This window comes from Euprymna scolopes, chromosome 32, assembly GCF_053919585.1.
Source record: "Euprymna scolopes isolate OS-2025 chromosome 32, ASM5391958v1, whole genome shotgun sequence".
Classification (NCBI taxonomy): domain Eukaryota; kingdom Metazoa; phylum Mollusca; class Cephalopoda; order Sepiida; family Sepiolidae; genus Euprymna; species Euprymna scolopes.
Genome location: NC_136513.1, coordinates 9,274,205 through 9,301,951, shown reverse-complemented (window position 1 = coordinate 9,301,951; position 27,747 = coordinate 9,274,205). Strand labels below are relative to the sequence as shown.

General features: G+C 33.1%; 1 protein-coding gene across 2 annotated transcripts in view; it reads right to left on the bottom strand.

The window, feature by feature from the left end:
* Positions 1-2,980: 2,980 nt before the first annotated feature.
* Positions 2,981-27,747, bottom strand: part of LOC145256101 (ecdysteroid-regulated 16 kDa protein-like) — a 104,116-nt gene continuing 79,349 nt past the window's right edge. For both annotated transcript variants that reach the window (XM_080114687.1, XM_080114688.1), the window contains exons 3-5: positions 23,152-23,259; positions 13,105-13,280; positions 2,981-3,127 (exon numbers count right to left, since the gene is read on the bottom strand). In XM_080114687.1, the coding sequence (XP_079970813.1) occupies positions 3,044-3,127; positions 13,105-13,280; positions 23,152-23,259 (368 nt within the window). In that variant the 3' untranslated portion in view covers positions 2,981-3,043. The remainder of the gene's footprint in view (positions 3,128-13,104; positions 13,281-23,151; positions 23,260-27,747) is intronic.

Below are 27,747 nucleotides of genomic sequence, written 5' to 3'. Positions count from 1 at the left end.
CAAAACTGGTGTGAACCAAGCAGCTGCTCAGCTACTTTGGACTTAACAGACTGTGCATACAGCTCTCTTGCGTTCTTTATTACTTTCTTACAATGGTTGCTGACAGTCCTGAAAGTGGCTTTAGTCTCCATACATCGATTACGTTGGAAGTAATGGAAAAAGTGATTTCTGTGCGCAATGGCAGCAGCACATTCTGGAGAGAACCACAGCTGGCTGTTAGTTTTTTGCTGGAACTTTTTCGAGGGTATGAAACGGTCTATACCTACAATTAACCATTCTGTCAGGTCTGATACTATAGAGGACACATCCTTTTTAAACATGGAATGCAGAGGTAGATCTGATATAAATGTATGGAAGCTATCCCAGTCAGCCATAGTATATCGATATACTGTACGATGGAGAGGTACGTCTGAGGACTTATTACATTTCATTTTTATCTTAACTGATACAACAGAGTGATCGGATGATTCAAGAGGAGACAGAACGGAAAATGAATATAGTTCAGGGCAAGTTGTGAGAAAAATGTCTAGGAGACTTACATACTGGCCGTCAGTGTCGGGTACACGGGGGGGATCGTGTACAATCTGAGTGAGGTTATAAGCAATGGAGAAATCATGACAGAACCTCCCCTCATCATCGGTCTTGTTTGAATGGGTCAACCATTCCACATTGTGAACATTGAAGTCTCCACATACGTGAATGTTAGCTGAAGTATAAGCAGATAGGACGTGGTCAGTTTTCTCAGATATGCTTTTAAAGATAGTAATGCCGCTGTTGTGGGGTCGATAGAGAGTAAATATAAATGCAGTAGTGTGAGTTAATGCAACCCGGAAGCACATATAGGATAAGTAAGGATCTTCTCAAAAGATGTCCCTACCACATGGAAAGCTATCTTTAATATAGGCACATATTCCATGCCCATGACGATCTTGGGGGTCAGATTTGGAAGTCAATTTACAGTATCATTTAATTACGAACTCATCTAAGGAAATAGTCTGTCCAGTGCCAGTTCCACATAGAAATTATAGGTCTGGTTTAGTCTCCTGTAATTGGGTTTCAACCGCTGGAAGGTTAGAACATAGACCCCTGATGTTGGAATAGGAGACATGGTATTCGGGGTCTACATTGGAAGTTGAAGATCCGGGTTTAATCGTGTATTTTTTCTTGAAACTTGTCATAATGGAGTTTTGGAATTTGTGGACTATGTCGTCAGACTTGTTTAGAGCATGACAGAGTGGGAAACTAAGAGAGAAAAAGAAATGAAGAATTTTTTTTTGTAGAACGTAGCCGTAACAATTACCCACTAGTATGGCATCGAGAGGCCCCATCAGCGGCTACTTATGGTCCAGAATCGATTCACCAAATGGCAATACAGTAGCTTTAGTACTTTGAACCTGCTGATAGGACAGCCTCCTTAGTGGTTAATCCAAGGTTCGGGTCCCTGTCTATCATGCTGATAACGTCAGCCCAGATAAAACGTTTATCTCCGGCACCCTTACTAGTGACATGGTTACAAGGATATTGACATATAAATGCATATTTGCATATGCGTAGAAATAACATGTTTATCGACTTATGTCTCTTAGGTTTCATTTTTTTTTCAACTTTGACTCCTTAGAAACTATTTTTACCGGCTAAACACTAAATCGAATTTGTTTCACATATCCAAATTCTCTATATACCAGTATTCAAGTCTGTAGACTAAAAATTGAGAGAAGAGTTTGGTAGAGATCGTTTCTCACATAGGCAAACAAGGTCACTTTATATATAGAAATATATGAGGATAAAAAAGATATGCAAATTAACATTTACGAAACTTCATTGATTAGATAGTGTTATTATTTGACTACATCTTCAGTCATTACATTTAAAATACTGGGGGGGCATTTTTATACTTTTTTTCAATATTATTCTTTTTCGAACTTTAGTTTTCTATTTTTATGCGCTAAGCAGCAACATTATTGCAAGTCTATAAAATAATCATGTTGCTAAGTATACCCTCTGGAAAAAAGCCAATTTTTTATAACTCCATGGAATAACGAAATAATCTATTCTATCTTGCCTCCCTTGTTTTTGAATAAGAAATCTTGTAAGTTTTAATTAGCATCATCAAATCTTCCTCATATATTGATGCACTATCTTGAATATAGACCATTTTTTTTTCAGGATAATATTAAACTATGATACCAATATTTATATTTTCGCTTTAATTTTCACACACACACAATATATATATATATATATATATATATATATATATATATATATATATATATATATATATATATATATATATCGTCTGTTTATTATACAAACATTATTGGTTATGTATGTGCATACATGTTTCAGTGGAATCCCAATTCAGGGATAACACTTCATAAGACAAAAAAAAAAAAAAAGATTTGATATTGAAACGGGTGTCAACACCATATTGATTTTTATAAGATATTTCGGTGCAATCTACATTCCGGAGGTGTATTTTTTGCGAATGTGAGCAATAGGTTTTTTTTCGGAGTTGTGGTGGGGGAAGGGGGATGCTGTTCCCCGTATTTAAGCCGCTATTAGAAAGTAGGTGTTGGTGATTATTTTAGCTTGGTGGTTATTTATTGCCTTTGATTTAAAATTTCCCATATCCTTAGGTTCTTTTTATGGTTGTATATCTTTTATTGGTAAAAGTCTTGATGTAAATATGCCAGCTCTGTCCTACATTGAGCACTCTTTAATAATCACGCGAATTTCATTGGATTTACATCAAGGAAACCAATCGATTCAACCGGTATATATTTAATGTATATGAATTTCTTGTATATATATATATATATATATATATATATATATATATATATATATATATATATATATATATCCAAGTGGAGAAACGTGAAACGTACACTGTAATAAGTTATTTATTAGGGCTTTCCGTAAATATAACCTGATTTTCCTGCCTAAATAAGGGTAAGATAATATTAAAACAGTCAAATTATTTTTAATATAAATTTTTATTAAGATTCATTTTATGGTCCCGTGACGACAGCACGCATTTTTACTTGATAATGGCTGGAATCATGAGGCAAAATACAGGTTTCCCGTGTTCATCTTTGATCGTCCACTTAACGATGAGCTGTAACTGATAGAAAAAAAAAAGAAAAAAAGAAAGATGTTAGGCACTGTAAATAATAAACAAAACAAAAAAGATAGTTTGTTCAACACATAATTATATCAACTTTGATTTATCATTCAACACAACTGCAATATTTTTTTTACTTGGGAGGCAGTACTTATTAAGGCCTGAAGGCCACTCGAGGATAAGGGTGGTAAAGTGGTAGTGTAGTAATCGTTAATAGTGTAAATTAGGTAGAATTTGATCACGGAGACGGTTCTACAAGAACTTGTTTACATTGGATTTGAACGCTACCATGTTGTATTCAACGGGGAAGCAGAACAGCGAAACAGTGTTCCATAGGCGGACACTTCTAGGAAAGAAGCTTTGTTCATGAAATCTGCGTTTAGATTTAGGCACAGATAGAGAGTGCGGGAAATTGTGATTGTAGTTAGTCGACTGTGTTTTGTGACAGTTTGGAAAGGGAGGACCATAGATTAGAAGTCAGTCGAGCACCATGACAATAACAATAGAGCAGAGACAAGTTCGCAACGTCTCTTCTGTGAGAAAGAGGTTGCAGGGAAGAGAAAAATGCATTACCTACTAGGTTTCGAAGACGATTTTGAACTCTATCAAGGCTGGATAGGGCGTGCTGAGCAGCTCCTGCCAAGATGTGACAACAATACTCCATTTTAGGGTGCATCTGGTACCTATACTTGTGAGTTAACTCCCTTCCCCTTGAAGAACTCTTCTGTAATTGCTAAGACTATAAAAACTATATACTATGTACTGTTCTAGGTAGAATAAAGCTTACTCAAGTTTACTGTTTTTCTGGCCTCTTGTCATTAAGTTTGTGCAAAATTTTTGCCGATTTGAAATTTTATCTTGAAAATGGAAAACAACCTTTGTCCTCTACAGCTTGGTTCCATCTGTCAACGAACTTATAAATGCATCGCTTGAAAAATTCTTTAGCCTTTTATGTGAAATATTAATGAATCATGTTAAATCTCCTCTTGTAATGCTAACTGTGGTGAAAATTGTGGGAACACAGGCTTACCTCTTAAACGGCCTCGGTGTGCGCTTTGCCGATACAGCGTCATGATGCTGAAAGGATCCAAAATGGCACCGGCGGCGTTATATAACAATGCAGTCTCGCAGAATCTCGTGTGCTCTTGCACACATATGCAAATATGCAAATTTGGAGGACTCTGTCTTTTATAAAAACAGGCCACTGGAGCAGATGGAGGAGACGTGAAAACGAGTCTATGGAAAGTACCGCTGGACGACACTGCTGCAGTGAGCTGAGGTTTTGTGTACTTTTTTTTTTTGTTCTTTGCAACAACATTAACCCAAGGACATCTAAATGGTTTTGTAATCCTCAAAATAAGTGATAATCTGTGAGAGCTAGATCAAGAGAATATGTTAGATGGGGTAAGATTTCACGACCAAATTTTCTCAGATCTTTGTTCAGTATTGTTGTGTGAGGACGAGCATTATCATGATGGAAGATGACTCCTTTTCTGTTGACTACAGAAGGGCATATTAAGGTCAACATGAAAATATTGAGAATATTGCAGGATATTCCATCTCGATTTGTTGCCGATATCGGATTTCAACCAAACAGAAATATTTGTCCAGAAGCCAGGCACCTGCTGATGCTGTCTAAATAAGCGCAGGCAAGCTGCGAAGGATCAGATCCCAGCTTCATTATATCAGTCCACCTTAGTGGCACTCGAGTCAACTTATCAGCCAAATTCCGCACCGATGAAATTACGGTAATGTCAACCTGCAAACTATCTTCGTCAACTAGATGCTTTATTATCGCCAATCTCCTTCGTACCAATATTTCACTTTCGGTTTTAGTCCAAACTCGTACCTTTCCAGTTAAGATGTCAGTCAACCAAACAATGAGTCAGTGTGGAGATGTACAACCTTAGCCTGCTATTGCAGCACAAGATTAAAGCCTTTTAGCATGACATCAAGTTCCGCTAAGTTTATATGCTGAGCATTATTTTTACGATGAAGCCAGCATGCATCTTCCACAACAGCAGGTTATCGTTCCAACACATCACCTGTAACCAATGAACTCGTGTCAACCCATGCATTTAGTTTGGGCAGGGTTGTTCCTGCATACTCTAGTCAACGTTTCGGCCATCATTTGCTGGAGAGAATCGTCATCCACTATGTCGTCCCATCCTTTTGTTATCACAGTTAATCGTCTTTTGTTGCCGATCGAAACCATCCAAAGACAAGTAAATGTCCTACTAATTTACCGTAAATAGAAAATGTAATGAGTCTCGTCAATCGCTCCCTCGCTTCCATCGTAAAGTATTACACTCCTCCCAAACCTCAAAGCCTAACATGGGCATCCCATTCTTTCCATGCTTCCGTTTAGTCTTGAAAGACAAAGGATACCCCTTAGGGGCAGTAGCACGTGTAATTGTGAGGCAAGGGTTGCGCAATCCCTAACCACACCTCTCCTGAATCGGCACTGTTTGAGTCCAGTAGCAAGGAGACGACCAGGACGACTGGAAACAATGCCGAGATAAGCGAGAGCACATACAGCACCTGAAAGTTCCAAATGGTCACCCATTTAGTACTGACCAGGTTCAATGTTGCTTAACTTCGGTGATCCAGCGGGAACTGGTGTGTCAACGTGATTATACCGTATTCTTTAAGCGCTTAGGGTCCTTGCTTATCAGACCGAAAGATACTAATTCAATTCAGTTTTAATAATAGATGTAATTATTAAGGGTGCTACGTTTAGGCCCAAACCTAAGCGTGTCAAATAATATCGTTTTCTCTTAATTATCACTGTCTGAAATGACTACAATGACTCATGGATCCATATATGCAGGTAGGCTTTCTTCAAGTACAGCAGTTCCACATTACTCCCTTTCTGGCGCCACTTCCATAGTTTAGCGTCGCCCACATTTGCATTTCCAGTGAAAGCATCAACATGTTGATTCAATTCTCGGTAATCCATTACAGGTCGCATTTTGTCCTTAGTAAGTTACTCATTAACCATGAGCGAAATTAATCCTTTGGATGGTCCTAGACGTTCTTGTGGGTATGGTATTAATCAACCATTATCAATCCACGTCTCAAGCTCTTCTTCATATACAGCCTAATTCTTGGTAGAAATTGCTTACTCTGGAATGGTAATGCACAGCTGATCTGGCACCTCACTCATTATCCACTTCCACCTCGCAGTTGTTTGACGCCAACGACAGGCAATTATGTGTTGATTGTTTGGCAAGGGGCAAGGTGGCGACAAATATTTTGTCCCCAAATTTGTTTCTCGAACATTTGCAAGATATGCAGCGATAACATCGTACTGTTCTGTGTGTTTGTGGATAAACACTCCTTATACCACTTCGACTGCGGCACTCCTTAGCAAAATGATTAGCCCCCACCCCTCACATTTATAGCACACTGGCACCCGAGCTTATCGCTGACTGGGACAAAATCCACATTGTCTCTGTAAGATTCAGGTGCTGCATGACGAGTGCTGGCTGTTGCTGCAATTGGTCTCGGTTCCTTAAGGATGTTTCGCGTTCGAGCCATCCGTTGTTAATTCGTCAATTTATAACAGTGCTCGCAACTGTCTACTAACATCCTTAGGTAAGCCTACTAAGAAGGCGCAGCTTCATAGTTTGTCGTTATATTCACCAAACGGTATAGATAACTTCCGTAAATCGGCTAAGTAAACAGCAACCGTTTTCTTGGGGTGAAGTCGTCAGCTAGTGAACTGTTGCCATGCAACAAAAGAATCCATATCAAACGCTGCATACAGCTTTATTTTACTCCAGTCTGGTTCATCCTTAAGTTGTTGGTATGCTGCATATACCCCTTCGGTTTACCTAAACGAGATGGCTGTTGCTAATTCTTTTATTTTGCACAGTTTACAGATGCGCTCAGCCTTCTAAACCCATTCGACGACAGACGATCCGGCGGTAGATCCATCAAACTCTGGTATTAAGGGCATGTCGAATCTTTTTATTTGTTTTTTTTTTTAATCATCGCTTATCAAAGCCGAAATAGCTTTAAATCATCGCTTATCTAAGCCGAAATAGTTTATGGTTCAACTAACAATTTCCCGGGTAAATTCGACACACTGTTTTGAAATCATCCAACTCCGAAACTCGACACTTTTTTAAGTTGACTTGCACACGACGACGTACGTAGCACATCTTCGTCCAACTCTCTTGTCTCGCTTCACGTCGGTTTTTATTCACCTGTCTCATTTACATATATACGGCGATAGTCTACATGAACCATAAAACCATCTGGGTGTCGCCATTTTAGCCTTTCTTTCTTTCTTTTTTACACGACCGACCCTTTGAAGGACGCATTCATGCTCGCCAAGGAAGTTGTGACTTTCCTTGAAAAGGCTTTCTCTCTATCCCCTTCTGTCTATTTCTCTATTTCTTTCACCCTTCTCTCTTTCTTTCTTTCTTTCTCTCTCTCTCTCTCTCTCTCTTTCCCTCTCTCTCTCTCTTTCCCTGTAAATATAGAGAAAAGACAAAACACTAAAATGTCTTATTCCTATATGTAACATAACTGCTTGGAGACGAAACCCTTTACTCGACTTCGAATGGAAAAATCCAATCTATCTCATGGAAATTTCCCAATCTAGCCCTATTTGTGCACACCCGCATCTAGATATTACACATAAACAGCACAATATGTAACGGCCAGTATGCGAGCATACTAGACCTTTTTCTCACAACTTGCCCTGAACGATGTTCAGTTTCTGTTCTGTCGTCTCTTGGATCTTCCGACCACTCTGTTGTATCAATTAAGATAAAAATGAAATGTAATAAGTCCCCAGACGTACCTCTCCATCTTACAGTATATCGATACACTAAGGCTGACTCGGATAGCTTCCGTACATATATATCTGATCTACCTCTGCATTCCATGTTTAAAAAGGATGTGTCCTCTATAGTATTAGACCTGACGGAATGGTTAATTGTAGGTATTGACCGTTTCATACCCTCGAAAAAGTTTAAGCAAAAACCTAACAGCCAGCCATGGTTCTCTCCAGAATGTGCTGCTGCCATTGCGCACAGAAATCACTTTTTCCACTGCTTCAAACGTAATAGATGTATGGAAACTAAAGCCGCTTTCAGGACTGCCAGCAACTATTATAAGAAAGTAATAAAGAACGCAAGAGAGTTGTATGCTCAATCTGTTAAGTCCAAAGTAGCTGAGCAGCTGCTTGGTTCCCACCAGTTTTGGCAAATAGCAAACAGAATCCTGAACAGAAGCGTGTGCTCCATCCCAACTATTATCAATGGACCTGAGGTAATCTCGTCAGCATCAGACAAAGCCAAACTCTTTGTCAAGAACTTTGCAGCTAATTCTACCCTTTGCGACCAAGGCCGCCAACCCCTTAATATTTCCTCCTGTATCAGAAGACACACTATATAATATACGTATATCTGTACATGATGTTGCCAAGCTAATCAAAAACCTTGATTCCAGTAAAGCAACTGGCCCTGACGGTATTCCAATTATAGTACTCAAAAAACTTCACCCTGAACTCGCGCCCATACTTACAAAACTGTTTAAACGTTGTCTTAAGGAGAATAGTTTCCCATCTCCCTGAAAAATTTCATCAGTATGCCCTGTATTTAAGAATTCAGGTGATCGCTCATCCCCCTCTCAGTACAGGCCAATAAGTCTCCTGTGCGTCATGAGTAAGTTGCTAGAATCTGTTAAATACAGAAGTAATCAACCATCTCAACAAAAATAACCTTCTTAGTGACACTCAATATGGTTTCCGTTCTGCTAGATCTACAGCAGATGTGCTTACAGTTATATTGCATAGGATTAGCAAATCTCTCGACGGTGGCAATCTTTCTAGGGCAATTGCTCTTGACAAATCTAAAGCCTTTGATAGGGTATGGCATAAAGGTTTACTTCATAAGATCGCTAGCTATGGTATAGCTGGAAATGTCTTCTCAATTATTAAATCATTTCTTTCTGATAGGTTCATAAGAGTAGTAGTTGAGGGCAAAAATCAGAAGCTCACAGTATTAATGCCGGTGTCCCTCAGTGGTCCATCCTGGGCCCAACTCTTTTCCTGATCTACATTAATGATCTTCCAAATCACATCCTTACATCATTTGTAGACATTTATGCTGACGATACTACCATTTATGGTAGCACATCTAAGACAGTAAACGACCAAGTTCTCTCCAATTCTCTCTCCTCTGATCTTGAGCACGTAGTACAATGGGGTAAGGAGTGGCTGGTTACTTTTAATGCATCTAAAACCAAGCTTCTCTCTTTACATCATCAACATTCTGATCCACATCTGGCATCAATTGAAATGAATGGCTCTCGTCTTCAGGAGGCCTCAAGTTTTGACAAGCTTCTGGGCTTGACCATTACTCCTGATCTTAAATGGAACACGTACATCAAATCTGTTGCCAAGGCCGCTGGAAAAATGGTGGGATCTTTCTATCTATCCGGTAAATATCTCACTGCTGATGCAATTCTCTATCTATATAAGAGCCAGGTACGTCCAAGGATGGAGTACTGTTGCCACATCTGGGCAGGAGCTGCTAGAAAGGACTTGTCCTGCCTTGATAGAGTTCAAAATAGACTTCGTAGCCTCGTAGGAGATGTCCTTTTCTCCTCCTTGCAACCTCTATCTCACAGAAGAGATGTTGCGAGCTTGTCTCTGATGTATCGTTATTTTCATGGAAAGTGTTCGACTGAGCTTCAATCTATGGTCCCCCCTCGCAAAACTTTCACAAGAAACACTCGTCTAGCTGTAATCACTATCAATAATTCCCCTCACTCTTTATCTGTGCCTAAACCTAAACGTAGATTCCATGAACAAAGCTTCTTTCTTAGAACTGCACGCCTGTGGAATTGTCTTCCGTTTTCCTGCTTTCCGGCTGACTACAATATGGTTGTGTTCAAGTCTAACGTAAATAAGTTCTTGATGAGCCGTTCCATATAAGTTATCAAATTTACCAAATTTTCATTACTAATGATTACTATATTGTCCAATTTCTACTGTACACTCTTTAACCCTTATCGTTGAGTGGCCTCTTGACCTTGATAATGTGGTGATGCCTATGTAAAAAAAAAAAAAAACTGAAGCACGTGACCATTTAGCGAGAAGGGCAGAAACGGGGTCTTCAAGAATGGATCACGCTGTTTTGCTATTAGCAGCACACGTACATACAGAGTTATCACTATAATCAGTGATGCATATCATGTTTGTGTGTTTTTTAAAGCTATGGTAGACTTGTAGATTAATGTCGTGCACTGCTCCCTCCTTCGGCAAAAGAAATAGATTCTACTTTTTAGGAGATTATGTGTAATCACCTTTAAAACTTGGCGGAAAGAAGAAAAGAAAACAAAAAAAAACATCGCAGTCTTTTGTCACCGCTCCCACTTTTTTAAACAAAGACGAATACGCTTGGAATACATCACGATACACGTGGACTAAAAAATAGCAACGACATTTTTTAAAAACAAAGAAAAACACATAAAACTTAATTTTTCGCAATTAAATAAAAACAACAGACTTTGATTTCAAACCGAGATTAATATATATATATATATATATATATATATACATACATATTAAGTCCCCCTCTTTGGGTAGAGCACTGTCGTAAATAATCTCACCCGCTACTTGATTGACTGAAAATGCGAAGCTCGTAGTTTGTTTGTTTACAAACAAGTGGTTTGAGCACTGTAAAAGTGGTGGCGGATGTCTATTTTAATACACATTGCGACGGGTTATTTGCGGGCGTCGCTTCCGTGGCCAAGTGGGGGGACTGCTGATTGTCAACACGACGGTTCTAGGTTTAATCCTTGGCTTGAGAGAGATGCTAGTTTAGCGGCACTGATGAGTTGTGATACAACGAAAGATGACTGTATGTCGATGACTACAAATATATATATATGCATATATATATATATATATATATATATATATATATATATATATATATATATATATATATATATATATAAACAGTGCCTCGCAACAGTTTACAATACACATTTGAAGCTGTCAGTTTTTGTATTTCTAGCTTCCAAATGGTAATAAAACTTTTTATAAACATAGAAAATGCATTGGAACTAAGATGGGAACAGTGGGAAAAATTAAAATAATAATTTAACACAACGCTAATCGAAAATGTAATAATTAGCAACGCAGAATTTACAACACATTTACAAAATAATATCTAGTATTTTGTTACATAACCATTATTGTTGATTACAGCATGCAGACGTTTTGAGTAATCTCCTACGAAGTTCTTATACGTGTCTCGTGTTATTTTATTCCATTCTTCCGCACAAATTTTCTCCAATTCTCGCAGATTTGAAGGTTCTCTTCTATGGACCCGTAATTTCAATTCCTCCCATAAATTCTTTGTAGGGGTGAGATCGGGAGATTGACTAGGCCACTTTAAAACATTCATTTTATTTGAATTAAACCAATTTTGTGTGAGGTTCGCCGTGTGTTTTGGATCGTTATCATGTTGAAAGCTCCAGTCTGATTTCAATTTGAGCAACTTCACACATTCTTTAAGGTATTTCTCCAAGATACTCCTACAAAGTGCTCCATTTATTTTTCCTTTAATTATTTCCATTTTCCCTACACCTCCTGCACTAAAACAACCCCAGATCATAATGGATTCTCCTCCAAATTTTACTGATGGAATGGTATTCAGTACTTTTTTTCTCCAAACTTTCGGTGTTTTTGGAGTGCCAAACAAGTCAATTTTGGTCGCATCTGACCAAAGCACGTTATGCCAAAATTCTAGAGGCTGGCTTGCATACTCATTTGCAAAATCAAGCTTAGCACGAACATGCTTTGGCTTAAGAAGAGTTTTCCCTGCTGTTCTAGAGAAGATGTCTTTAAGGTGAACGATTTTGCCCTTGCTAACTTTAATTTCACTGTTTTCTAAGGCCTTCTGCAGCTCTCCAAGAGTAATTCTAGGCGAATTCCTTCCTTGTTAATAACATTTCAGCACGTTTGGTTATTTTTCGAGGAAAACCTGATTTGGGCAAAGGAAGGGTTGATTTGCGAGATTTCCAGTGCCGAATTATTGTTCCAACAGAATTCAATGGAACCATCAACTGTTTGGTTATTGTTCTATATCCCAATCCATTTGATGAAGACTTACAATTCGTTTTCTGAGCTCTTGACCAATCTGTTTATTCTTTCCCATGATGTGGTTGCTTACAATACGGTTATTAGATAAAGAATGACACAATACTTTTACTAATTGCTCACTTCGATGTCTTTTTTTGTGTGGGGATCCACAAGAACAACACGGGAAAACACGTAGTAGGTGGTTTACAAGTGTATTAAGGAAAGGTACAAGGATATAGAGAAAGACAGGAGAATAGTAGTAGATGTAGGTATCAGTAAGATCTCGCTCCCTGAGGTACAATATCCGTTGGGGTCTCGCTCCACCGTACCATCTTGGGAGCTGATTATATAGGATCTGGACGAGTCCATTATGGGGTGCGATCCGGTCTCACAACACTATTGTATATTCCTGAACATTCTAGAAGCTTCTAAGCATTTTACCATAATAAACCGTCATAAAATTATTGAGAAATCTAATGAATTTGATATGCGTTGTAAACTTTTGGGTGCTAATTATTGAGTTTAATCTTCGCGTTGTGTTAAATTGCTATTTTTTTCCCCCACTGTTCCTATCTTAGTTTCAATACATTTTCTATGTTCATAAAAAGTTTCATTATCATTTGGAAGCTAGAAATACAAAAACTGACTGTTTCAAATGTGTATTGTAAACTTTTGTGGGGAACTATATATATATATATATATATATATATATATATATATATATATATATATATATATAGGCAATAAACACCACAGACATTTTTGCCTGTAAAAAATTCAGCCTGAAATTAATTATAGTCATTTCTTCGTTTAACGAAACCATTCCTGTAACATGGATGCCTTTTCAAAAAAAAAAAAAATTACTCACAGATGGGTAGGCTTTCGATACCGGTGTTGTGGCAGTATAGCTGTTGATAGAGTCCTTTTTTAATGGGCAGGTAAGCCCTTTTGCTTTGCATGCGTTGGGCTGCGGAGTCGGAAATGGAACAGGTATTTTGCCAATGATACCTTTAACATCCTCAGTGACATTGTTTACGTCAGCAACTAAAAAATAAAAATAAAAATAAAGCGAGAAACATAATTGCAAGTATCGATATATGAGAGCCGTTCCACAAGTTAAGCCTCCTATATTTTAACTCAAAAATACAGAGACAGGAGTTGTATCATTAAAACGAGCGATATTTTCTTCGCCAGAATCTGTTTTTATGCATATCAGCATCATTCTCAATGCATTTTTACTAGTGATGAACGATGGCCGTGCATGGGCGTCCAGAACGCGCTCTGTTTTACTGATGCACATTAGGACCCTACGAATGGAAAGACTCAGATACATTAGCTAGATGATGCAGTTTGCGTAGCTGGACGTAAATAGATACAAAAGGAAATATTTTCACCTCTAACAAGGCATATCGCCACTTAGACGTAAGGGCTACTATTTGAGTTCACGCTTAGGAAAGATTAACAAGACGTTGGTTTACATTAAAGTTAAACTTCTGCATATCAGTACAATCAGGGAAGCAGGTAGCAGGAAGGGAATTCCAAAGTCTAGCTTTTTGAGGGAAGAAACTATTAGAGTAGAAAGCGTTCTGGCATTTAGGGACCTCAACAGTGAAGGGGTGTGATTTTGTTGCTAAGCGGGTTTGTCGGGGATATGTACGTCGAGAGGGCACAAGTGCAACGAGTTCATCAGAGCACATTCCATTAAAATACTTGTGAAACAGACGCAGAGATGCAACATTGTGGCGATGGGACAGGAATTAGAGCTTAGTTGACAAAGTTAGATCTATTAGATTGAAGACTTGGGTGGGGGGGGCTATCTAAGAGGGAGAGACTAGTGGTAGATGCATCAGCCCAGATGTGGTAACAATACTCGATGCATAAGCGAATGGTGGCTTACAGGATACTCTCGGTGTGGGTAGTTTTTTAGCACCCACCTTTTGCAGCAGCATTCGCTATGTCCGCAATGTATTTGATCCAGTTCATATTACCCGTGAATGTTAGGCTTAAGAGTTTGAAGGAAGAATTATCAGGTAGGGTGTTATTTGATATGGATATTGGTGGTTGGAGGGGTTTCTTATAATTGTTAAAAGAGAGCAGCTTAGTCTTATTAGCATTAAATATTACCACCCATTTACGATCCCATTCCACTTCTGCCATAGTCTTAGATTTGTGTACAACCGTTCTCCTCTCGTGCATGTTATAGATCATTTTTGTAACAATAATATAATTGCAAATCGTAAAGGTGTAGTTTAGCGGCGTAAATTATTTGACAGACAAAACCAAATGATAAAAACTATTTATTTTTTTATAAAATATTATTAGACCCAAATATAACCAGAAAAAAAAAGATTTTTATTATTTTTTCATCATTTTTAACAGACTAAACGTACGATATTCGAGGCCGCTGTATTACTTTTAAAATTTGACCTTTCTAAGGTTTGATAGATTGTCCTTTTTAAGGCCAAATTTGGCCTTTTTTACGCTCTTTTATGGAACCATGTTTTTGGCCGCCATATTTTGAAAAAAATGAAATTGATAAATTTACAGGATTGATTGGAAAGTAAGACCCTGGTATTAAGTGCTTGCAATTTATTACCGCAATACAATTTTACAATAAATGAATATAATAAGAAAGTGTGATTTTATTCATAATTCGAGATGTATGCCAGCATTCGACACTAGCTTTTTTAAGACGCTGGGGATCTGTATCAACTGATTGCACAAGTGAATTGTATAGAAAGATAACTGTTCGGAGCTGTAGACAAAACCGATTTACTCTTGAACGTTTTGAAAAAAAGAAAAAAAACATCCGCATCCTTTAAATAAAAGAATTTATAAAACTCTACATTCCATCATGTTTAATTTTTCCGGGTTTATGTAACTATTTTAATGTGTTTCTAATATGAATAAATCCTTCATCAAACGACGTCAGGTGGCGGGGAAAGAGACTTTTAAAAAGCATGTGCCATAGCGCAGAACATTGTAAACCACATGAGTGTGCGAAAAGACTTTTGAAGAAAAAACGTTTGAAAGTTATTGTTGGAAAAACTATGAATAAATGCATTTCATTTGCACTTTTTAAAAAAGGCGAATTTTTTTTTTCCTTTTTATTTTGTTTGTTCCTTTGGAACGACAAACGTGTGGGTTCGAGAGATTGAAATCTAACGACATCGTTCAAATGTAACGGACACGTTACAAGTGTACAATGAGTTGTTATATAAGCACCAGCAATCTCTAGCATGTAACATTTGTTTTAGATAATAATTTTCGTTGTTTATTATTGGTGTTTATTTTCGGTATTAGTTTCCCGTATTTGTTTTCATTATTTACCGATAGTATTTTGACTATTTCTGGTTGTCATGATTTGTCTTTGATATTTGTCTTCAGTATTTATTTTCTGTATTTATCTTTCGTATTTTTATTGTTCTTGGGGATTTTTCTTTGGTATTTGTTTTCGTTATTCGTCTATGGTATTTTTTTGTGATTGGTCTGTGGTGTTTGTTTTCATGATTTATCTTTAGTATTTAGTTCGTTATTTTTCCTTTGGAATTTATTTTCGTGATTTATATTTTGGATTTTTTTTTTCGTGATTTGTCTTTGATCTTTATTTTAACTATTTGTTTTTTTTGTTGTTGTTGTTTTTTTTTTTGTTTTTTTTTGTCTTTTCACATTATTCTTTGGTATTTGTCTTTGGCATTTATTTTCTGGGTTTTTTCTGCTTTGACGTTATTTGTCGTTAGTGTTTGTTTCCGATATCTGTTTTTCGTACTTATTTTTATGGAAATCGCTCGAGACAAGGCAGGAAGCCAATCGATATAAGGAGCTAACAAGTAAGAAAGCTGATTATTGTAAAGATACAAGATGCCTATTGACCTTAGTCTTGGACAGAGTAAGTCTGTATATAGAAGGAAAACAGTGAACACAAAGAGATTTTCCACAATCCTTAGAATAGAAGCTAATGGAATAGGAAGCTTTATTACGATGAGATATTAAAACAACGAATTGATGCAGACGTCTAGACCAACGTGTCAAACGAGCTGGAACAAAGGAAGCATGGAATAGATCAGACAATTCTGAGAAACACATGCTCTAATAGTATTTGTAGAAAAGATTGAGACTAGCAACATCACGTCTGTGAGAGAGAGAGGGTGCAGTGGAGAAGAAATTACAGATACGTTTCTGCAATTCATCAAGAACCTTCAAATGGGAAACAGATTCACCAACCCCGATACGACAATAGTACTCCATAATGGTCTGATAGTAAATTTGTAGAGATAGAGGATGGCTTCGGGTGTAAGAAAGTGTTTAAAGCGATATAGAGAATCAATTTTACAAGGTTTGCTTTCTGTATTTGTCTATCATATTGATTGTTTGTATTTGTCTTCTGTATTTATTTTCAGAACTTTTATATTTATTTACAGTGTTCATATTTGATATTTATTTTATGAATCAGTGTTTTATATACTGCAATCAATATTTTTCCTGTATTTGTTTTTGTTACCTAATTTCAGTATTGTTCTTTAGTATTGTCCTGTTTTAATCTTCAGCATATATTTACTGTTATTTACTATGTCCTGTTATTTGTCTTAAACATTTATTTACAGTATTTTTCTTTGGTATGTTACCTGTATTTTTCTTTGATATGGATCAACAATATTTTTATTTGGTATTGCTCCTATATTTTTTAAAACATTTATTTATATTATTTTTATTTGTCGTCAACATTAATTTACAATATTTTTCATTGGTATTTTTCCTGTATTTGTCTTTGGCATATTTTTACAGTATTTTTATATGGTATTTTTCCTGAATTTGTCATCCACATTTATTTACATAATTTTACGTAAGTATTTTTCCTGTATCCGTCTTCGACATTTTTCACAGTATTTTATTTGGTATCTTTCTTTTATTTGTATTCAACATTTATTTACATTATTATTTTTTTTTTGTATTTTTCCTATGCTTGTCTTCGACATTCATTTACAGTATTTTTATTTAGTATATTTATTTATTTCTCTTCTGCATTTATTTACATTTTTTTCTTTGGTATTTTTACTGTATTTGTCTTCGACATTCATTTACTATAATTTTTTTATTTAGTATATTTATTTATTTCTCTTCTGCATTTATTTACATTTTTTTCTTTGGTATTTTTACTGTATTTGTCTTCGACATTCATTTACTATAGTTTTTTTATTTAGTATATTTATTTATTTCTCTTCTGCATTTATTTACATTTTTTTCTTTGGTATTTTTACTGTATTTGTCTTCGACATTCATTTACAGTATTTTTATTTAGTATATTTATTTATTTCTCTTCTGCATTTATTTACATTTTTTTTCTTTGGTATTTTTACTGTATTTGTCTTCGACATTCATTTACAGTATTTTTATTTAGTATATTTATTTATTTCTCTTCTGCATTTATTTACATTTTTTTCTTTGGTATTTTTACTGTATTTGTCTTCGACATTCATTTACTATAGTTTTTTTATTTAGTATATTTATTTATTTCTCTTCTGCATTTATTTACATTTTTTTCTTTGGTATTTTTACTGTATTTGTCTTCGACATTCATTTACAGTATTTTTATTTAGTATATTTATTTATTTCTTTTCTGCATTTATTTACATTTTTTTCTTTGGTATTTTTACTGTATTTGTCTTAAACATTCATTTACAGTATTTTTATTTAGTATATTTATTTATTTCTCTTCTGCATTTATTTACATTTTTTCTTTGGTATTTTTACTGTATTTGTCTTCGACATTCATTTACAGTATTTTTATTTAGTATATTTATTTATTTCTCTTCTGCATTTATTTACATTTTTTTCTTTGGTATTTTTACTGTATTTGTCTTCGACATTCATTTACAGTATTTTTATTTAGTATATTTATTTATTTCTCTTCTGCATTTATTCACATTTTTTTCTTTGGTATTTTTACTGTATTTGTCTTCGACATTCATTTACTATAGTTTTTTTATTTAGTATATTTATTTATTTCTCTTCTGCATTTATTTACATTTTTTTCTTTGGTATTTTTACTGTATTTGTCTTCGACATTCATTTACAGTATTTTTATTTAGTATATTTATTTATTTCTCTTCTGCATTTATTCACATTTTTTTCTTTGGTATTTTTACTGTATTTGTCTTCGACATTCATTTACTATAGTTTTTTTATTTAGTATATTTATTTATTTCTCTTCTGCATTTATTTACATTTTTTTCTTTGGTATTTTTACTGTATTTGTCTTCGACATTCATTTACAGTATTTTTATTTAGTATATTTATTTATTTCTCTACTGCATTTATTCACATTTTTTTCTTTGGTATTTTTACTGTATTTGTCTTCGACATTCATTTACTATAGTTTTTTTATTTAGTATATTTATTTATTTCTCTTCTGCATTTATTTACATTTTTTTCTTTGGTATTTTTACTGTATTTGTCTTCGACATTCATTTACTATAGTTTTTTTATTTAGTATATTTATTTATTTCTCTTCTGCATTTATTTACATTTTTTTCTTTGGTATTTTTACTGTATTTGTCTTCGACATTCATTTACAGTATTTTTATTTAGTATATTTATTTATTTCTCTTCTGCATTTATTTACATTTTTTTCTTTGGTATTTTTACTGTATTTGTCTTCGACATTCATTTACTATAGTTTTTTTTATTTAGTATATTTATTTATTTCTCTTCTGCATTTATTTACATTTTTTTCTTTGGTATTTTTACTGTATTTGTCTTCGACATTCATTTACAGTATTTTTATTTAGTATATTTATTTATTTCTCTTCTGCATTTATTTACATTTTTTTCTTTGGTATTTTTACTGTATTTGTCTTCGACATTCATTTACTATAGTTTTTTTATTTAGTATATTTATTTATTTCTCTTCTGCATTTATTTACATTTTTTTCTTTGGTATTTTTACTGTATTTGTCTTCGACATTCATTTACTATAGTTTTTTTATTTAGTATATTTATTTATTTCTCTTCTGCATTTATTTACATTTTTTTCTTTGGTATTTTTACTGTATTTGTCTTCGACATTCATTTACAGTATTTTTATTTAGTATATTTATTTATTTCTCTTCTGCATTTATTTACATTTTTTTCTTTGGTATTTTTACTGTATTTGTCTTCGACATTCATTTACTACAGTATTTTTATTTAGTATATTTATTTATTTCTCTTCTGCATTTATTTACATTTTTTTCTTTGGTATTTTTACTGTATTTGTCTTCGACATTCATTTACAGTATTTTTATTTAGTATATTTATTTATTTCTCTTCTGCATTTATTTACATTTTTTTCTTTGGTATTTTTACTGTATTTGTCTTCGACATTCATTTACTACAGTATTTTTATTTAGTATATTTATTTATTTCTCTTCTGCATTTATTTACATTTTTTTCTTTGGTATTTTTACTGTATTTGTCTTCGACATTCATTTACAGTATTTTTATTTAGTATATTTATTTATTTCTCTTCTGCATTTATTTACATTTTTTTCTTTGGTATTTTTACTGTATTTGTCTTCGACATTCATTTACAGTATTTTTATTTAGTATATTTATTTATTTCTCTTCTGCATTTATTTACATTTTTTTCTTTGGTATTTTTACTGTATTTGTCTTCGACATTCATTTACAGTATTTTTATTTAGTATATTTATTTATTTCTCTTCTGCATTTATTTACATTTTTTTCTTTGGTATTTTTACTGTATTTGTCTTCGACATTCATTTACAGTATTTTTATTTAGTATATTTATTTATTTCTCTTCTGCATTTATTTACATTTTTTTCTTTGGTATTTTTACTGTATTTGTCTTCGACATTCATTTACAGTATTTTTATTTAGTATATTTATTTATTTCTCTTCTGCATTTATTTACATTTTTTTCTTTGGTATTTTTACTGTATTTGTCTTCGACATTCATTTACTATAGTTTTTTTATTTAGTATATTTATTTATTTCTCTTCTGCATTTATTTACATTTTTTTCTTTGGTATTTTTACTGTATTTGTCTTCGACATTCATTTACAGTATTTTTATTTAGTATATTTATTTATTTCTCTTCTGCATTTATTCACATTTTTTTCTTTGGTATTTTTACTGTATTTGTCTTCGACATTCATTTACTGTAGTTTTTTTCTGGTATGATTCCTTTATTTTTCTTCAACATTTATATACAGTAGTGTCGTTTGGATTTTTTCCTGTCTTTGTCTTCAGCATTCATTTACATATTTTTCTTTGGTATTTTTACTGTATTTGTCTTCGACATTCATTTACAGTATTTTTATTTAGTATATTTATTTATTTCTCTTCTGCATTTATTTACATTTTTTTCTTTGGTATTTTTACTGTATTTGTCTTCGACATTCATTTACAGTATTTTTATTTAGTATATTTATTTATTTCTCTTCTGCATTTATTCACATTTTTTTCTTTGGTATTTTTACTGTATTTGTCTTCGACATTCATTTACTGTAGTTTTTTTCTGGTATGATTCCTTTATTTTTCTTCAACATTTATATACAGTAGTGTCGTTTGGAATTTTTCCTGTCTCTGTCTTCAGCATTCATTTACATATTTTTCTTTGGTATTTTTCCTGTATTTGCATTTGACATTAATTTACAGGCTTTTCGTTGGTGTTTTTCCTGTATTTGTCTTCGACATTCATTTACTATAGTTTTTTTCTGGTATGATTCCTTTATTTTTCTTCAACATTTATATACAGTAGTGTCGTTTGGAATTTTTCCTGTCTCTGTCTTCAGCATTCATTTACATATTTTTCTTTGGTATTTTTCCTGTATTTGCATTTGACATTAATTTACAGGCTTTTCGTTGGTGTTTTTCCTGTATTTGTCTTCATCATTTATTTGTATTATTTTATTTGGTATTTTTTACAGTATTTGCCTACGACATTTATTTACATTATTTTTATTTTGTATTTATCTTGCATTCGTCTTTTACATTTATTAACATTTGCATTTTCCCCGTATTTTTTCGGCATTTATGCATATTATTCTTATTTGGTTTTACCTCCTGTATTTATTTTCAACATCCATTTACCTTATATTTTTATTTGGTATCTTTCAGTTATTTGTATTCGACATTGATGTACATTATATTTTTTGGTATTTTTCCTGTTGTTGTCTTAAACATTCGTTTACAATATTTTTCTTTTGTGTTTTTCTGTATTTTTCTTAGACATTTTTTTTTACAGTATTTATCTTTGGTATTTTTCCATGTATTTGTCTTAAACATTTTTTACAGTATTTTTCTTTGTTATTTTTCCTGTATTTGCCTTAAACATATTTTACAATGTTTTATTGGTATTTTTCCTGCATTTGTCTTAAACATTTTTACAGTGTTTTCATTGGTATTTTTCTTGTATTTGTCTTAAACATATTTTACAGTATTTTTCTTTAATATTTGTTTTTGTATTTGTCTTAAACATTCATTTACAATATTTTAATTTTGTATTTATCCTATCTTTTCTCCGATACTTATTTACAGTATTTATTTTTGGTATTTTTCCTGTAATTCTTTTCAATATTTATTTACGGTATTTATCTTTGATATTTTATTGTATTTGCCTTCGACATTGTTTTACATTATTATTCGTTGTTTTTTTTTTGTATTTGGCTTCTATATTAATTTATTGTATTTTTCTTTGTTATTTATCCTGAATTATTCTTTAACATTTTTTACAGTATTTTTCTTTGGAATTTTTCCTGTATTTATCCTCAACATTTATTAAAATTTATTTTCTGTTGGCATTTTTCCTGAATTTTTATAGAAGTTTTTTGTTTACATTTATTTCGTAAGTATTTTTCCTGTAAGTGTCTTCAACATTTATTTAGAGTATTTTTCTTTGGTGTTTTTCATGTAATTGTCTTCGACAGCTATTTCCAGCATTAAAAAAAGTTTCCGTATTTGTCTTCAACCTTTTTTACATTTTTTCTATAGTATTTTTCCTGTATTTGTCTACAAAATTAATTTACAGTATTTTTCTTGTGTGTTTTTCTTTTATTTGTCGTCAACATTTATTAACAGTACTTTTATTTTGTATTATTCTTTTATTTGTCTTCGACATTTGGTTACAATATTTTTCTTTGATATGTTTCCGGTATTTGTCTTCGGCTTAATTATATAATATTTTTTAATTCTTCCTGTATTTGTTTTCAATACTTATTTACAATATTTTTTGATATTTTTACTGTATTTATCTTTGACATTTATTTGGAGTATTATTTTTATATTTTTTCTGTAAATATCTTCAACATTTATTTACAATATTTTTCTTTGGTATTTTTTCTGTATCTGTCTTCGACTTTTACTTACAGTATTTTTATTTTTCCTATATTTGTCTTCAATTATTTACATAATTTTTCTTTGGTATTTTTCTGTGTTTCTCTTCAACATTTACTTATTTTTTTTTTGTTTTTTTTCTTGTATTTCTATTCAACATTTATTACAGAAATTTTCGTTGGTATTTTTCCTGTATTTACTAACAGTATTTTTCTTTAATATTTTTTCTGTATTTGTCTTCGAAATTTATTAAAAGTATTTTTCTATTTTATTTTTCCTGTATTTTTCTGTGACATTTATTTACAGTAAATTTCTTTTAGTATTTTCCTACATTTGTTCTCGAAATTTATTCACGGTATTTTTTTTTTTTTTTTGTATTTTTCATGTATTTTTCTTTGACATTTATTTATAGTATTTTTCTTTGACATTTATTTATAGTATTTTTCTTTTGTATTTTTCCTATTTTTGTCTTCGATATATTTTTATAGTATTCCTCTTTGATATCTGTCTTTAATATTAGCTTTACTATTTATCCTTGCTATGAATACAACAGTTATAAATGAAAAAAAATTATACTTACGGGCCTTGAACGTCACATGTATCGTGATATTTGTTCCTCTTTTCAAAACACAGGGGCCTGCAGTACAACCACTCACTTCTGCACTCACGATCTTGCCCGAAGGTGAGTCTAAAAAAATATATAATGATAAATCTCTATATATAAATACGAAACATGTATTGTATATCTGTCCATCTACTTTTCATTCGATCTCTATGCAATATGAATCTAAAATGCATATACATTCTAATATCACCATACACCGGACCCTGACTTTAGGACAAAGCAATAGTGAAATACAAAATATTCTCTTTTAAAATCTACGTAAAAAATGAATGTACTTTGTGTAAGTATGCCCGCGCCCTTTCCCACAATCGTATATGTTCTGTTTTATATCCTTTTGTGGCCCGCATTGAAATTTCTAGTGCCATCGGTCCCTGCGGCACGAGATTATAATTCACAGTTTATATATATGATAAAAGCAGCACAAATATACAGACATTTTAAAAACCGACTCTGTGTGTGTGTGTGTGTGTGTGTGTGTGTGTGTGTGTGTGTGTGTGTGTGTGTGGTAATAGTTCAGTCGTTACGGTCGAGCCAACTCCGTCTCTCGCTGTCTGAATCTCATGTAAGACTGACCTGATCTTTTGTCGCGCTTTATCACTGTTCTTTTTCAATAGCTAATGTCTCCAGAATACATTCACCTACTGGACATCAGACAACCTGTCCCCTTCCCTCCGTTTCAGCCGCGGCGAAATCCGACTATGGAATGTATCAAACAAGAGGTGCGGTCATCCAACCAGTGAAAGTAGGATTTTAACACTCGCTAGAACGATGTCATTTAACTAGCTAGCCTAGCGAACGAATAAATGTTAGAATTTTCAGAATGTGAGAGATTCTGTAATTATTTCCACAGTCAACATTCCACGAGTTAATTGATTCGAATTTTGATGATGATGACCCCAAATGAAGGCCAAACTCGAGTCTTGGACTTTCGGTTTGTCGGCAATCATGGCTCGTTGTTTGACTGTGGATATATATATATATTATTAAATTTGCAGTTTTTGAAAAAATTACAAGTGCGGACTTTCTTTTTGCCGACACTGTATATATATATATATACACACACACACACAGTGTCGGCAAAAAGAAAGTCCGCACTTAAATGTAGCTTAAATTTGCAGTTTTTGAAAAAATTACAAGTGCGGATATATATATATATATATATATATATATATATATATATATACACAGAGTGTCGGAAAAAAAAAAGTCCGCACTTGTAATTTTTTCAAAAACTGCAAATTTAATCAACATTTAATGTAACTGTCTTTCTTTTTGCCGACACTGTGTATAATAAAAAAATATTGTAAATAAGTATTGAAAACAAATACAGAAAGAATTAAACATTTGATTCGTCTTTTATGTTTTATAATTTTATCTGTTCATATTTGACTTTAAATTGAAATATTCTAGTATCCACGTCAATTTAAAAAAATAACTTTAAATAAAGGAAGCAAAAGGAAAGTCCGCAGTAACAAATTCGCTTAAAACTAACTTAAATTATCGCCCCTAAGTCAGTTTAAAATATCCACTAACAGACAACAAAGCATCTCTAATCGTAATTGTTGTTGTTTCAGGTTATACAACGTAACATTTAGTCCATATGACACGACTTTCTCTTTGTGATCGTCAGGAGCGCATTAATCTCCACCTTTCTGGTTTATCCAATCGAGAAATCGGCCGCAGATTGAAATGTGACGAGAAAACGGTACGAAAGACTGTGCAAAAGCACCAAAACACCGGTAGTGTTCGTGATGCTCCTAAATCTGGTCGTACTTGAATTACTTCTAACAGGGAAGACAATGCTATCAAGATCCGCAGTCTAAGAAACAGATTTAAAACGGCTCCCCAGATCCAACAACAGTGCAATCTTGTTAAAAAGTGCTCTCTTTCTACTGTCAAGAACAGATTAAAGGAATCTAATTTGCAAGGATATGTTGCAAGACGCAAGGCAATGATTTCTGTAAAGAACAGAAAGCGCCGTCTGGACTTCATCAGATGCAATGAAGATCATGACTCTTCATATTGGTCAAAAGTGTTTTTTAGCGACGAAAGCAAGTTGAATAGGCTAGGCAGTGATGGTAGGCAGTACGTACGTCGGAGAACAGATAAAGAATTTAATCCTAGGTGCTCAGTTTCAACGCTGCAAGGTGGTGGAGGTTCAGTTTTGGTGTGGGGCATTATTAGTACCAATGGTCCAGCGCCTATAGTTCGCTTGCAAGGTTGAATTTATTCAACCAAATACATTAATATGTTGACTGAGCATTTTGGTCGAAATTTGGATGATAATCCCATCTTCATGCAGGATAATGCTCCCATTCATACAGCTGGCAATGTCAAGAGGTTCCTGGAATATCATGATATTCCGTATTTGGATTGGCCTGCACAATCTCCAGACCTCAATCCTATCGAAAACGTATGGCATTACATCCAGCAAGAGCTACATGATGTTAAAATTTCAAATTTGGAAGAACTTTGGACAAAAATTAAAGAAAAGTGGGATGCCCTTTCCCCAGAGTATTGCTGCAGTCTAATTTAATGAATTACTAAAACATTTCAGGCTATCAAATTGCAGAAGGTCTATGCTACTAAATATTAACTATTTCATTGTGTTTCTGTTGTATTTGTGTTGCATTAATGCCCTAAAGTTACATTTAAATAACAATTTTCCATTGTACGGAGTTTTTTTTTTGCCTTCTCAATTCGAAGTTACTTTTTAAAGTGACGTGAACACTAAAATATTTCAATTTAAAGTCAAATGTGAACAGGTAAAATTATAGAAGGATAAAGGCGAATCAAATGAGGTATAGTTTGTTTAAACAGTTACATTAAATTTAGCTTAAATTTGCAGTTTTTGAAAAAATTACAAAATTACAAGTGCGGACTTTGTTTTGGCCGCCTGTATATATATATATATATATATATATATATATATATATATATATATATATATATATATATATATATATATACATCGATTGCATCGATTATTTTCCTAGATGTAAATTCAATGAAACTCGCGTTATTAAAGAATGCTCAATGCAGGACAGAGCTGGTATATAATCTGTTAATTGTACAAACATTAATATTACATATGTGCATACGCATACATGTTTCAGTGAATTCCCAATTCAGGGACAACACTTCATCAGACCAAAAAAGAATTGATATTAATTCTTTTGAGGTCTGATGAATGTTGCCCCTGAATTGGGACTTCACTGAAACATGTATGCACATATGTAACCAATAATGTTTGTACAATTAACAGAGTACATATATATATATATATATATATATATATATATATATATATATATATATATATATGTGTGTGTGTGTGTGTGTGTGTGTGTGTATATTTATGTGTGTGTGTCTCCGTGGATGTGCATATATGTAAATAAAATTGTGTATATATGCATGTATATACACACATGTGTATATATATATATATATATATATATATATATATATATATATATTTATATACACATGATTTTCTACATACTAGCTGACAGTTCGGCGTTGCCCGGTCGTACACTACGCGTAAACATATTTAACTCTGTGCAAATTGCGTATGTATTATTATAGAATCAATCGCTTATTGATTATTATATATTACGATGAATAATTTGCCCGGTGGTCTAATTCGCAAAAAAAAAAGAAGGAAATAAGAAAAATAATTATAATGTAGTTTATCAAATTCCGTCTGTGTTTGTTTACAATATCACGTCAACTGATATTTGGGATTAACGATAATTGCTCTGGAAAAGTCACTGCTGATTAATGTTTAGTTTTGAAATATACAAACGAAGAAATGATTTGTGTTGATTTTAAATGGTATCTCTTCTTTTATCGTAAACGAAACTCATTAATAAGAAAAAATTAAAATAAAATGGTGAGCTACCTCCGGCTTTAACTGGAGATCATTTGATCTGTAGTCGTACGCTCTACTACTAAGCTATATCCCCAGATTATAATGAATCTGTTTTGTTTTTTAAGAAGGAATGATTTGCTGAAATTGCATTATTTCCTATTGCAGGTGTAAAGTAAAATATCCCACTGTAAAAATTATTCTTTTTATCTATAAGATAAGAAAGACTATTCTTAAGATCGGAATTTTTCGATTTTCGATAAGTATCGGATGAATTTCTGTACAAAGCATATCTAAGAACACTGCCAGACATACACATTAGTTTTGTGTGAAATTTTCAAAAGATAGGCTCAGCTGTTTCGAAACCTATAAGGAATGAACTCACACACATAAAGTGACTTTTATATAATAGTAGAAGATGGAGATATTTACACACAAACAGACTCTTACACTTATACACAAAAACACACACATATATGTATGTATGTATGTATGTATGTATGGTGCAAAAAATATAAACACAGTCTGTGTTTATATTTTTGATTATCCGCCGCTGCTTTTATTTGTGAAAAAATGTGTGAATTTGTTTATATCATCGTCATTTACTATTTCAAAAGTGTCTGTCTCAACAAAACTTTTTAAAAAAAAAAAGTAAGCGTCTTTAATATGTCGGTTGGACTGTG